At 42.0% G+C, this 13,544-nt stretch overlaps 2 protein-coding genes across 2 annotated transcripts; one reads left to right on the plus strand and one right to left on the minus strand.

Annotated features, from left to right (window-relative positions):
- Window positions 1-2,650: 2,650 nt before the first annotated feature.
- On the minus strand, window positions 2,651-5,622 carry LOC147258868 (SUN domain-containing protein 3-like). Its single transcript, XM_086208965.1, has one exon. It carries the CDS (start codon window positions 4,603-4,605, stop codon window positions 3,673-3,675), a length of 933 nt encoding a protein of 310 aa, XP_086065091.1. The 5' UTR covers window positions 4,606-5,622; the 3' UTR covers window positions 2,651-3,672.
- Window positions 5,623-8,350: 2,728 nt separating this feature from the next.
- On the plus strand, window positions 8,351-12,473 carry pex11a (peroxisomal biogenesis factor 11 alpha). Its single transcript, XM_086208966.1, has 3 exons — window positions 8,351-8,927; window positions 9,082-9,197; window positions 10,812-12,473. Exons 1-3 carry the CDS (start codon window positions 8,872-8,874, stop codon window positions 11,378-11,380), a joined length of 741 nt encoding a protein of 246 aa, XP_086065092.1. The 5' UTR covers window positions 8,351-8,871; the 3' UTR covers window positions 11,381-12,473.
- Window positions 12,474-13,544: the final 1,071 nt, after the last annotated feature.

The raw sequence follows: 13,544 nt of genomic DNA on the forward strand, positions 1-13,544 counted from the left end.
CAAAGTAATTTTGCAAAAAAAATAAAAAATACCATGCATGTGAAAAACAAATGTTATTTTTCATGCTGAGATTCTGATCCAAACACAGCACCATCAACTCTCTGTTCTCACGCTCAAATGTATTTAATTTTTCCTCAGTTTTAGACACCTGTATCTGACATATTGAGTTTTGTATTTGTGTTCCGCAATATTGACAAATGCCTGAATGAATTCAGTATAGAGGCAAATCCAGGCTACGACTGGACACCCTCTGCATCATGGGAACAGAACATTATCTTCAATACAAAAACACAAAAATCAGAAGCTTTGTATGGACTTTTCCTCCATACGTTTTTTTCAAACATATATGTTGATCACATCATGTGTTTTTTGTCCACTTTCGGGCCTTGACTTTGCAGTTAAGAACCAGTCTTCATCCGTCCACAATGAGAAATCCTCCCAAGGTGACCTGTACGATCCCGGGTTACCACTTCCATGGCTTCACTCGGATGGAAATGAGTCTGAATAATATCACAACCCACAGTGAGCTTATCTACCAAGACCCTCAGGGGATTTGGAAACGCCACATTTGAGCCGGACTTTCCGACACGTGTATAATACCACGGCGGGGAAAACTCATTTATTATCAAACACAATGGCTGTGGGCAAACCCTTGACAGTGGAGACAATTTATTGGAAGTCGACAATATTTGACACGTATCACACCAAATTAACTCACTGAGGCCACAAACAGGAAGCGGCCTGAGAGAGACCCCTTGATTTCTCTTGTTTTGACAGCGCTAATGGATCAGGGCTTTCCATGTAAATACTCAGCATTGAGCTCTGTGTAAGGTGATGATGATGAGCCGTGCTGCTGCCACGAATAAGACATGAACTTTTGCGAACATCTTAAGAAGCTCACTTTTGAAGAATTTAGTTTGACATTTGCCATTTCACTTATAGATCAAACATTTGCACATCCACAACAAGTATTTAATGTTTTTGTTTTTTTTGTTTTTTTTTACAAAATAGAGCCAAACTTTCCCGTTGGATATTTATAGATGACTAACATAACAACATATTAACCACCAGCCACTCTTGATGAAAGTAAAGGTTCACTTTATGACCTGTTTTCACAGCTCAAAGTAACTGCATAGAAATATGGAAGCACTGTATGGTCAGCATGAAAAAAACATTCCCGAGGACTCAACACAAGCCTCGTCAGTTCTTCCCAGGAGAAACAGTGGTTAAAAATAACCTGATACATAACTGCCCGATGGCATGTATCAGCCATGGTAATGACTCCACAGGAGGCCCGATGACTGTTGTCAGCAGTGAATGAAGTGATTAGAAAGGCACTGCTGCAAGACAATGCTGTTCATTTATGATTTCCTTGAGTTTTAAAACCCTGATTGCACCCCGACCTTGGTAATAACTGCCTGGCTGAAAAGCAAACCATGACTGCCCCCTTACCAGAACACAATCATAGCACAGAGAGATGATTACACACCTTGACTGTTCAACATTTCTTTGAATCAGGGGCCTGTTTAAATGGTTATGAGACACGTCGGAAGGTCGGAACAAAGGATTCATTGAAATACCACAGAAAACTAAATGCCGTTCTCCTTTTGTACAATAAAATAAAACAGACTTCAGAAATGAATGTTAAAGCATGTGAAGGTTTCAGCTCACTTTGGGCTACATTTAGCAAAAATTGTAGCTGTTTTTTTGATCAAGTTTGTAAGCATTAATCTTTACACTGCAGCGCCACCATCAGGACACTGGCCTACAAACCCCGATGACCAGGGTTTGTTTTTGTTTTATTCAAACTCTGTGCAAAGTTTGGTTAATTTTTCAAGGAGGAAGAATGAAAAATGGCAAATACGTTCAAGTATGTTAAATATGGGTGCAGCAGCCCCCCCCCCCCCACCTCCCACCCGGTGTCTGACTGACAGGCAATACTATGACCTCATAATTTACCCTGATTACAATAACAATGAGGGACTTTGGAGTCCATTGCAAAACAGGCTATCATTCAACTTCCTGAGGGGCCTGATCTGAGGCCTCTGTTCACAGTGGACAGCCTGACATTCATTCACATGTGAGCTGTCAATCATCTCTGTTCAGATATCAGATCACAATTCAAATACAAATTGTTTCTGTCAATTTACCGACTGAATACACTTTCATACAGGCCAGTGCGAAATGGCAGTTGTGGAACAATGTGAATGATTCAACTTGAAATGTTTGACTTACAGTAAAATCTAGTTTTACAGGGACAATGAATATTTGTTAAAGTTTTTTTTTTCTTTTCTTTAATTCAGCTTCTGTGTATCAAGCGCTGACATCCATACAAGAAAACCCAAACCTTAACAGTACATTCTAATCATTACTTCAAGGAAAAGAAATCCTTATTCTATATTGTATCCCAAGTAGACTATTATCGACCCTGTGGGCTAATATTGTTCTGTTCTAAAAAGTAAACTTTAAAGCAAGTAAAACAATGCATGCATGACTCAATGAAGAACTAAAATACACTTTTGAGTTGTTAGTTCATAGCATGAAGCAGCCTTTCCTCAGCCCATATGCTCCATCAGTCCCCCCCCCCCCCCGCACCCCTCAGTGGTTTAAATTTATTTAAATTTATTTTAAAAAAAAACCTCGCCCCCACATCATTTGATTCAGGCCAACATTTGAGATGTCAGACCGTTTTTTTTTTTGTTTCTTCTTTGGCCTGCAGTCCTCCGGCGGATTTGGCTTGAAACTCTGAAGGCTACAGCAACATCAGAGTTCATTTCTGAGTTGGGCTTCGGCCTCAGAACTGCTTCTATCTACGACATATTCTGACCGGTTGATGAGAGCTCATGTTAACTGCTGTGAAGCCAATGACAGTTGGAGCTGCAGCATGATTTACACTTCAGTTTTAGTGTGTGTTTAGCTTGTGGCGTGTTACTGTTGGCTTAACAATCATGCTGTGGTTGCGTTATAAACGCCAGGAACGCGTGCTTGTTGAACAGGTAGTTTGATATTTGCGTCGCTTGTTTTGAACTGGTGAAGGTGTTCTTTCTGTTAACCAATTAGTTACAGTGTCAGGGAAAACACTTACTACACATAACATGGTCGTATATTAAAATGTCAGAAATTAAATTAATCCAGATGTAAAGTATTACAAGATTCTCTCAAACAGTAGCATTCAAGCAATTAGATCATGGCTGAACAGTTTTTTGCTTAAAATTAAAGTTGGATTTAAAGTGGAGGCCCCACATTTTCTTCTTTAGCTCCTAAAACTTCTCAGTTACACAGCTAAAGCCCTGGTTGTGAGGGAAGTCAGTCTGGAGACCTATCAATACAAATGAATAACCAAACTCCATTACCCATGAGTCATGGGCTGCCTCCTGTAACAGCTCAATTTTGTCAACAGCATCACATGATACAGAGCAGCAGAGCAAACCTTATGGATTAAAATTCACAATCCACACTCAATCAGTCACTCAAAATCAGTTTCATGGATTTATTGTTGCAAGGATTTATTGGATTTTTCTTTTTGTCGATGTATTTATGACTCTTATAGAACAGGAAGTCCCAGCCCGGACTGTAAAGCTTCTGAGAGGGAGATGATGACCAAAAGATGGTCACAGAGGTCATCTGGGCTTTTATTCTTCATGCATCCGTCAGTCCATCCAGTTCATCCTGTCAAGGGTCTCTGGGCGGTACTTTTCCGTGGACTCTGAAGTTATAAAGGCATGTATAGTCAGGGTGACCCCAGTTGCTCTCGACCTGTAATTTTACATAACTGTAGACGCCTTCATTTGGCTCTGCCCTGAATGTCTGAAATGACGGGCCGTCCTCTTTGTAGAGGAAAGTTCCCAGGAACACCCCCTCTTCATCTGCGCTCATCATTCCGTACACTGAGAAATCCCTCGGCGCACTCGCGACAGAGCCATGAATGGACTGGGTTTTATGAATGTGGCCCAGTGTCACGTGCGTCACGGTGATGGTTTGTGACAGGGAGATAACTATGTGGCCGCGGTTGCCTGGAAAGTTCCAGCATTCACCTGCCTGTAATGATGAGCGGCCCCGCAACACCCAGGATTGGGTTTTAGGCCAGGGTAAAAGCAGTCCCCAGATGGATGTCCCAGCAGTGCCGGGGTGATAGTTCCGTGAAGGATTGCTCTCTTCCACTCTGGCACCCAGTGAATCCAGAGCAAAGTTAGGCAATGTGTCAGCATGACAGGGCATGTACTGTGCCATCCGGTGTTCGATTAAATTCAGCTGCTGTTGGAGCGCCGCTTGCTGCACATGGATTTCCTTATAGTGAAGGTAGTCCATCATTGCAATGCTCAGGAGCATAATGTATAAGAAGACGTGGGACATGAGTCTGCTGGCCTGAGACCATGACCATGTCATCTTCGCCCAGCAGACCTCACTCAGGGGGGTCAAGGACTTGGTGGTTTCCTGTGGAGCACTGATGTTTCCCACTGTGTCAAGGACATCCTGGGAATTTGTCGTGTTTTCCTTCTTTTTTCTCTCCGAAGGCACGTGGTGTCGCCTTCTCCTGTTGGAGATAAATTGTAAACTTTGGTGCTCATGGTGTCCTTTCACCTCCAGTCGAGGACTTCTCCGCATTATTGTCTGCTTTTTTGGTTTGGAAATGAAATTAACAGATATTTCTCTATCCGCCAAATACCAAATGCTGTGTTGCACCTGGTCTGGTGTCAGTACTGGACTGGACCGGGTCTTATATAGTCACTTGCCTGCTTTTGGAACTGTGACTGTGGATTACTGTCAGTCATCTCCCTCTGCTGAGATCACAGATGGAATTCTACCAAAAATGCACAGGGGTTTTCAAGGTGGGGCCCGCGATCCCCTGGGAGGCCACCAGGGGGCGCTAGGTGGGCCTCAGAAAATTGGAGGGAAGAAAATAAAAAATAGTCAGATAATAATTCACTCTTACAGTTACACCTACGGTCAGTTTAGAGTATCAGTCAGCCTCGTCCCCATTTGCATGTCTTTGGATTGTGGGAGGAAGCCAGAGTACCCAGAGAGAACCCACGCAGGCCCAGGGAGAACATGGAGACTCACACAGAAAGATCCTGTGCCGAGTAGGGGCTCGAACCCGAAACCTTAATGCAGTGAAGCAACAGCGCTAACAACTGCAACACCGTGCCGCTGTAACTGTAATTTGTTTACAATATTGCCATTGTAATAATGTCCAGGTTTTAAACCAGGTTTAATTCAATTGTTACACAAGATACCTGTGATTACAGAAGTCGTTTTAAGATTAAATCCTAAAGTTGGACTAACTAGCGTCGCTAGTAGTCGAGTAGTGACAGTCCGCTGATAAGCGAGTTTAACGACGTATCTTTAGTTACCAGAGCCAGGGTGCGACCCTCCCTCCCTTGCTCAAACAACTTGTTCAGGATATGCGCTTTTCCCACAAATGTTCATGAAGCACATGGTCTGTGTTTACAATAGGAGGAATATTTTTCTCTGCTTTGATGTGTCCATTCAGAGACTCATCAGAACAGAGAGGGAGTCATTTGGAAGCTCCATTTTGTGCCTGATCACAGCGGACTTTCACATTTATTCAGCGCCCTTGACCAGTGGAAGTGCTAGTCCTGTCAAAACATATCTCTCAGTTGGTCTTTTCTACGTTTCTGCCAAAAAAAAACAAATGTACTAAAAGATTGCAAATAAAGATGCAGTTTAAAATTTCAGGATTGCTTCTCTTTTTTTCATCATTCATACAAGAGGAATACTATCACTTACCCAAATTCGTCTGTTAAATAAAACAGCTAGCGTACCGTTAGCTACTGTTAGCACAAAGATTGAACCCAACAGCATAACAGTGCCCGCCCACTTTTTGAGCAGCTCCTGAAATGTTGATGTTTCAGCTATTAATCAAGTATTCCATTTCAAGCAACAACAGACCCCAAAAAAGGAAATCAAAAAGGCCAAAGGTCTTTCTCTGTACGTAACAGTTATAAGAATGAAAGAGGAACTACTGATCCCAAGGACAACATTTCTGACCTGTAGTTTCTCTTCTTTCGGCACTTGTCATTTCTACAAAAAGAGCAGCATGTTCTAGGGAAATCTGGTTTCCCCTGTTGTAGTACTTCTCAATGGAACCACAATTAAAACATGGTTTTCTGTAAAATGAGGTTGGCATGTGGAGTTGAAGCTTAAACAGGAGCATACACCATTGTTTCACGATCTCTGTGAGTCTCCCTCGAAAATGGTTACAATTTAATGGCGTATCATAAAATCCTCTTTAGAGAATAAATAAATGGAATTTTCCCTCCCGGAGCCTCATCGTCACAACAGCTCACGACTAGGACCCCAGCAATACAGCATGTTTGAGTCCGACTAAGAGACCGGATCCTGAAATGAGTAACCTACAGTAAATAAAGAATATTTTGTGCTGGACTGAAAATAGACCCTTTCTATGTTCGTTGTGCAACAAATTTGAACCAATTTGACGATGTATAGTTCCTCTCATTGCTCATTTCTTTAAAAAAATAGTTTACTATATCAGAAAATATTTAACAGTGTCATAAATGACCAGGTAAATTAAGACCAAAATAGAATAGTAAAGAAAACAAGGCAGGGCCGCTGGAGCACTCTCTGCTGGTTGCACTATGTCACAATGTTTTTAAATTACTGTACCATAGGCTTTATTTTTCCACATTTAATGTGCTTTAAAAAAGTATTTAAGGTTGGGGCATTTCTTCCTGTAACAGCTCAGTTTTGTCAACAGCATCACATGAGACAGAGCAACACTGCCAGCAGCAAACCTTATGGATTAAAATTCACAATCCACACTCAATCAGTCACTCAAAATCAGTTTCATGGATTTATTGTTGCAAGGATTTATTGGATTTTTCTTTTTGTCGATGTATTTATGACTCTTATAGAACAGGAAGTCCCAGCCCGGACTGTAAAGCTTCTGAGAGGGAGATGATGACCAAAAGATGGTCACAGAGGTCATCTGGGCTTTTATTCTTCATGCATCCGTCAGTCCATCCAGTTCATCCTGTCAAGGGTCTCTGGGCGGTACTTTTCCGTGGACTCTGAAGTTATAAAGGCATGTATAGTCAGGGTGACCCCAGTTGCTCTCGACCTGTAATTTTACATAACTGTAGACGCCTTCATTTGGCTCTGCCCTGAATGTCTGAAATGACGGGCCGTCCTCTTTGTAGAGGAAAGTTCCCAGGAACACCCCCTCTTCATCTGCGCTCATCATTCCGTACACTGAGAACTCCCTCGGCGCACTCGCGACAGAGCCATGAATGGACTGGGTTTTATGAATGTGGCCCAGTGTCACGTGCGTCACGGTGATGGTTTGTGACAGGGAGATAACTATGTGGCCGCGGTTGCCTGGAAAGTTCCAGCATTCACCTGCCTGTAATGATGAGCGGCCCCGCAACACCCAGGATTGGGTTTTAGGCCAGGGTAAAAGCAGTCCCCAGATGGATGTCCCAGCAGTGCCGGGGTGATAGTTCCGTGAAGGATTGCTCTCTTCCACTCTGGCACCCAGTGAATCCAGGGCAAAGTTAGGCAATGTGTCAGCATGACAGGGCATGTACTGTGCCATCCGGTGTTCGATTAAATTCAGCTGCTGTTGGAGCGCCGCTTGCTGCACATGGATTTCCTTATAGTGAAGGTAGTCCATCATTGCAATGCTCAGGAGCATAATGTATAAGAAGACGTGAGACATGAGTCTGCTGGCCTGAGACCATGACCATGTCATCTTCGCCCAGCAGACCTCACTCCGGGGGATCAAGGACTTGGTGGTTTCCTGTGGAGCACTGATGTTTCCCACTGTGTCAAGGACATCCTGGGAATTTGTCGTGTTTTCCTTCTTTTTTCTCCCCAAAGGCACGTGGTGTCGCCTTCTCCTGTTGGAGATAAATTGTAAACTTTGGTGCTCATGGTGTCCTTTCGCCTCCAGTCGAGGACTTCTCCTCATTATTGTCTGCTTTTTTGGTTTGGAAATGAAATTAACAGATATTTCTCTATCCGCCAAATACCAAATGCTGTGTTGCACCTGGTCTGGTGTCAGTACTGGACTGGACCGGGTCTTATATAGTCACTTGCCTGCTTTTGGAACTGTGACTGTGGATTACTGTCAGTCATCTCCCTCTGCTGAGATCACAGATGGAATTCTACCAAAAATGCACAGGGGTTTTCAAGGTGGGGCCCGCGGTCCCCTGGGAGGCCACCAGGGGGCGCTAGGTGGGCCTCAGAAAATTGGAGGGAAGAAAATAAAAAATAGTCAGATAATAATTCACTCTTACAGTCACACCTACGGTCAATTTAGAGTATCAATCAGCCTCGTCCCCATTTGCATGTCTTTGGATTGTGGGAGGAAGCCGGAGTACCAGAGAGAACCCATGCAGGAACAGGGAGAACATGGAGACTCACACAGAAAGATCCTGTGCCGAGTAGGGGCTCGAGCACGAAACCTTTTGCAGTGAGACGGCAGTGCAAACCACTGCAACACCGTGCCGCTGTAACTTAATTTGTTTGGAAATTTACTATGTTGCCATAGTAACACTGTTGGTCCGTCATTAAAAGTAGCCCGTCTTCTGGTCCGCTCGTAAATGTGTCCGTAATGACACAAGGATTTGTTGGTCACATGTACTTTAACAACTGAACCGACGGGGAAACCAGGTTTAATCAAATGTTACACAAGTTCCCCGTGATTACGGAAGTCGTTTCAGGATTAAATCCTAAAGTTGGACTAACTAGCGTCGCTAGTTGTCGAGCAGTGACAGTCCGCTGATTAGCGTGTTTAACGACGTATCTTTAGTTACCAGAGCCAGGGTGCGACCCTCCCTCCCTTGCTCCAACCAGCCTATCTAGAACAACTTGTTCCTGCTGGATTTAACCATGGACACGGTTGGAAGTCTTATTAACCAGAGTCAAGGAAGAGACCGTGTTTTCAGGTAAACTGTTTGGAATGTTGATGACTTGCTCGTACGGTTTCATTGATCCTTTATTCAGTATAAAACGCGAAGTTACCCTGATAAAAAGCGGAACAAACCGATATCTCTGGATAAGTTACTTCTCCTCTCCTGTGTGTGATGGATTTAATTTTAGGGCAACCCAGTATGCTTGTGCACTGTCGAGATATTTACTGCGAAACAACTCGGGAAGTAAGGATCTTGTGGCGAAGCTTAAAAGTCTGGAAGCCAACATGAGCGCCGGACGAAAGTGTAAGTAAAACTGAACTTCAGAGATGTTTGTAAGGTCCATACCGGTTCCGTTTTCTGTGTTGGTGAAACTGGTAAATCAATCTAAGTATACAGCACTAACCAAGTGGATGTAGGTCAGCACATTTTTAAGGTTAAAAGCTTCATACCTTTGCAGCAGCCCTCTTCAAGTAGAATTTGTTTTTGGTTCTACACTCAAAATTATTCTTAAAGTGGACACACAGTGACGAATCCGTTACTTTACTCATCATTTTTATTTTCTTCATAATTTTTTCAATAAAACCTCTCAAGTTCTCATCCCTAAGGTCATCTTTGAATCTCCAAATTCCTGGCATAAAAAGAATCAAATCAGTTTCTGACCGAAGAGGAAAACCATCAACTGTCAGTCTTTTTTTATTCAATAAACCACTTTAAGTAACCCTCTGTTCCTACGTTACTGAATGGGTTGGTTAACTGTGTCACCTCTCACTCTGATTTCACAACCTTTTTACAACACTGTTTAGGCAGCCCAGCAGGGCTGAATCGGACAAAACCACGTCAGGTGTCCTCCCAGCTGTTTACTATCAGATCCATAGACATGCATTTTCAAATGATCCGGCCTCATTTGTTATTCTTTCAATATCGCTTGATGCGTAAGAGCGCTTTGTTTGGTTGCGCAATCATCTGAAATAAACTGTTTTTTTTTTTCTAAAGTAATGCATTGCAAGTCTCTCTTGCTGCTGATTTCCTCTGCACGGTAATATTGTTCCATTAAGGTCAGGATGAGCTCTTGACAGCCAACACTTTTAAAGCTGAAAGAGAGGAGCTGAGTCACTGGGGCTTTACTTAATTGACTGTCTCCGTCACCCTCCCATCGAAGCCAGGTCTATTGTTATCCTCTCATCTTGTCTGTTTAGGAATAAAAGTTGTGGAAACTGCTGCCTCTTGTTCTGGCAACTATAATTTTCGTTACACCAGTAGATTTACTGATTGCTAAACCTTTGTTTTCTGTTATTTAAAATGTAGAGTAATGATTAGCGCAGCTCACTGGGTTCCCATTGAAAAAATGTAAAAGCATTTGTGGCTCTACGTGGCCCGGGGTGATCATAGATTGCTTCAACTTTTGACGAATTTGGATGGTTTTACTACACATTCACATTTGAAGGTGTCGCCTTTGAGCAGGGTCAAACAAAGGCCCCCTCTGTCTTGATGCTGGTGAGTTCTGTCGGGTCACCCAGAACTAGGCCAGGCTCTGTTGGTGCGCTGCTTAATTATCTCTTGTATTTATCTGAGCTGCAGCCACAGGGCTCCCCTGCCTCTATGTCTGGGCCTGCCTTGCTTGGGTAATTGTGGATAAAAGACATGCTGGTCTGAAAATATAAAAACGGAGCATGTAATTGAAGCTTCCATGCGACAGCTGCTGGTGGATGATGCCTGCTGAAGGATGATAGCAAGGAGAAAAGAGGATGACATTAGTGAATGGAGACCATGACTCCCCCCCCCGCCCCCGAAAAAGACACATGCAAAAAGATGAAGAATATTGTAGCTTAACTGTATTAGCCACTGAAATGTTGATGAGACATTTCACATTCAGTTAATCAATGTTCTAATGCCCTTTTTCTTTTCCTCCTTTGTCAGTGTTCAGGCTGGGAAATACACTAAATTCCATTGAGGCTGCTAAGCGAACCATGCAACTCTCTGACCGAGTGCTGTGCCTGTGTCTTACTGCCGCCAACATCAACCGCGCCCTCTACTTTATCTGTGACAATGTACTTTGGGCCACAAATGTCGGCCTTGTCCGCGATATCGACAAGGAACGTTGGAGTATAAACGCCTCCCGCTGCTACCTCTTCTCGCTAGTTATGAATCTGAGCAGAGACGTTTACGTTATCTCCCTGTTCATGATCCAGAGAGCCAGAGACAAGCGCTTCAGACAGAACATGGATGCACATCTCAATGAGAGTCCCCAAGTAGCTGAAGTTGTCATTCCTCCACTGGATGCTTTTCTTTATCTCTTAATGGAGAGTCTAAAGTCTCATCCGGCTGTTGCCTTGGACACAGTGAAAAATCTGTGCGATCTCTCCATCCCTTTAGACAGGTTGGGTATATACCACTGCAACGCAGGCGTGGTGGGGCTCTGTGGCCTTGTATCCTCACTGATTGGGATTGTAACTCTCATACAACCCAAGTTAAAAGTCAAACCATGAAAATCTGGAATATCCTGGTTTGATTGACTCTTTCTCTAGCTGGAGCTGTGCTGTTGGTGAACCTGGTTAACACCTCATACAGTAGAACCGATTTGTTCATTCCACACTCTTTTGAGCGTCACACATTTTAACAGACACTGAAAGGGATCAACTTGGACTTAAACGGTGCATAGCAGAGCAATATTAAGTAGCGATAATAGGATTTTCAAGGGGCTGATAACAGATTAATCTCCACAATATTTATGAATATAATTGAAAGAAAGTGAAAATGCATGCATAAACACACATTTTTATGATGATTTCTGGAATATGGACACTTTGTGAAAATATTTGTGTTGATGCGGAACATTTCATTGTTTAAATTTGTCCAAAAATGACATCAGTGCATCATTGGGGGACAGCTCACTCTACTGGACAAAGGATGTAAGGACATCATTTCTAAACTGACCTAAGCTACTTGGATTTCACTTAATGAAGTGTTCACGTCAGCTAATACAGTCGATTCATCTGAGATAGGCTAATACAGATTAATAGGCTAACACTTCAGTGTAGATGGAATATTGTCCAACAGTGACGTCCTGTCAGGTATTTTGTTCAAACATTTAGAATCATCATCATTCGCAAACACAGTTTTCCTTCATGATAAACAATCTGATTTCTGACAAAAAGATTTCTGATCATGAATAATTTCACAAAAAGAAGTTTGAAATGTGAACGCGACTGTTTGTGTCATGATGTCACACCTCTCATTACTATGCAGGACCAAAATGATGAACGCCAGTAAATGACCTGACGCTTGATTTTTAACAGCTCAGCTGATCTTTGATGAAAAAAAGGGCTTCTGAATATCTTGTTTTTTTCATATTGCCCGGTTCTACGTATTTATTATTATTACAGAAGTCAGACGATGTATTCTCCGACACCACCTAGGCCGTTTTATTACCGCTGTACGAACATAATAAAGTCTCCTCAATGATTCAAGCTGTTGCTCTTTTCTTTAAGGAAAACCAATCTGGGTGATGTCTCCTAAAATACCTTCTTTCTTGCTTTCATGATAAAAAAATGTTGCTCCTTCAAAGTGTTGAATAAGCTGCTTCTGGGCTTTCAGAGGGAAATCACTTGAAATTTCAGTGGATTACATCACGTCTTTTTTTTTTTTTTTTTTTTTAAATCCATGGCCTGAACTTCAACTATCAGCAGGTTTTACTGTATGTTAAATACACTTATTAATAAAATCATACACAAAATCTTGCAAAAGAGTAAAAATAAAACTGCAAAAATCTGTTGAATGAATAACGGAGTCACAATCACACTCTTAAAATACTGTCTGTGCATTTATGTGTGGGTAGTTTTAAAAAAAATAAAAAATTTGTGATGCACTCCTTGAAGATGTATAAGTTTGCGCAAGTAAATGTAACACTAAAAACCTTAAAAGCAATATCCTCCTGACCAGTGGGTTAATAAAGTTATACAAATAAACCGAAACATTTATTTTATTTCTTTTTAACACTCTTAATAGTTCAGGTAATTGTCAGATGAACGCTGCCCTCTTGTGGCACTTTTTTTTTTGCATTGAAAAGAGGTTTATTTTCAATTTCAATGAGACAACGATACAATTTGAAGACAGTCTCAAGAGGATGTCATTCCGAGGAGCATCCACCATCCAAAAATTGCAAAAATATACTCCATTTCCCTTTCACCATACTTTTAGAGTTTGAGTATGAAAAGAATGACCAATGATGCAACAGTGAACCAAGTAAAAGAACGAACACATACGCAGAGCAAATAAATAAAAAGACATTTGTTCTCCTAGGTGGACCAACCGCAGTGATTTATGAGAGAGAGAACGCTCGAGTTCACATTTCCATTGAGGCAAAGCTTTTTCCAGTACCAACAAACCCATGAAGCGCACCTTCAAGAAATATGTGGAAACAGTCGCAAGGCCAGAAATCAAAATGAAAAATAAAGTCCATTTCTGAAATGCCAATTTTAATCGCTGGGAGGAAAAAATGTTGTCAGTGCTCTTTTTCTTTTCTTCTTCTTTTTTTTTGTTTTTACTAGTCATCTGACATTCATTTGATTAATCCGCCGAAAAAATTCAGAACAAAGCACTTTGAATTGTGGCAACAGTGTGAAACTACAGTTGTGGTTTGGTTTGTCCCCC

Source organism: Aulostomus chinensis, chromosome 7 (genome assembly GCF_037954235.1).
Source record: "Aulostomus chinensis isolate RoL2024-O1b breed Wild chromosome 7, RoL_Achi_v1.0, whole genome shotgun sequence".
Lineage (NCBI taxonomy): Eukaryota > Metazoa > Chordata > Actinopteri > Syngnathiformes > Aulostomidae > Aulostomus > Aulostomus chinensis.

What these genes read in the sequence shown, in the direction of transcription:
- LOC147258868 (XM_086208965.1), bottom strand. Translation starts at nt 4,605, where the DNA reads ATGCGGAGAAGTCCTCGACTGGAGGTGAAAGGACACCATGAGCACCAA.
- pex11a (XM_086208966.1), top strand. Translation starts at nt 8,872, where the DNA reads ATGGACACGGTTGGAAGTCTTATTAACCAGAGTCAAGGAAGAGACCGT. An exon ending in GGAAGAGACCGTGTTTTCAG is followed by an intron (nt 8,928 to 9,081) that starts GTAAACTGTTTG and finishes ATTTAATTTTAG; the next exon opens with GGCAACCCAGTATGCTTGTG. An exon ending in CATGAGCGCCGGACGAAAGT is followed by an intron (nt 9,198 to 10,811) that starts GTAAGTAAAACT and finishes CTCCTTTGTCAG; the next exon opens with TGTTCAGGCTGGGAAATACA.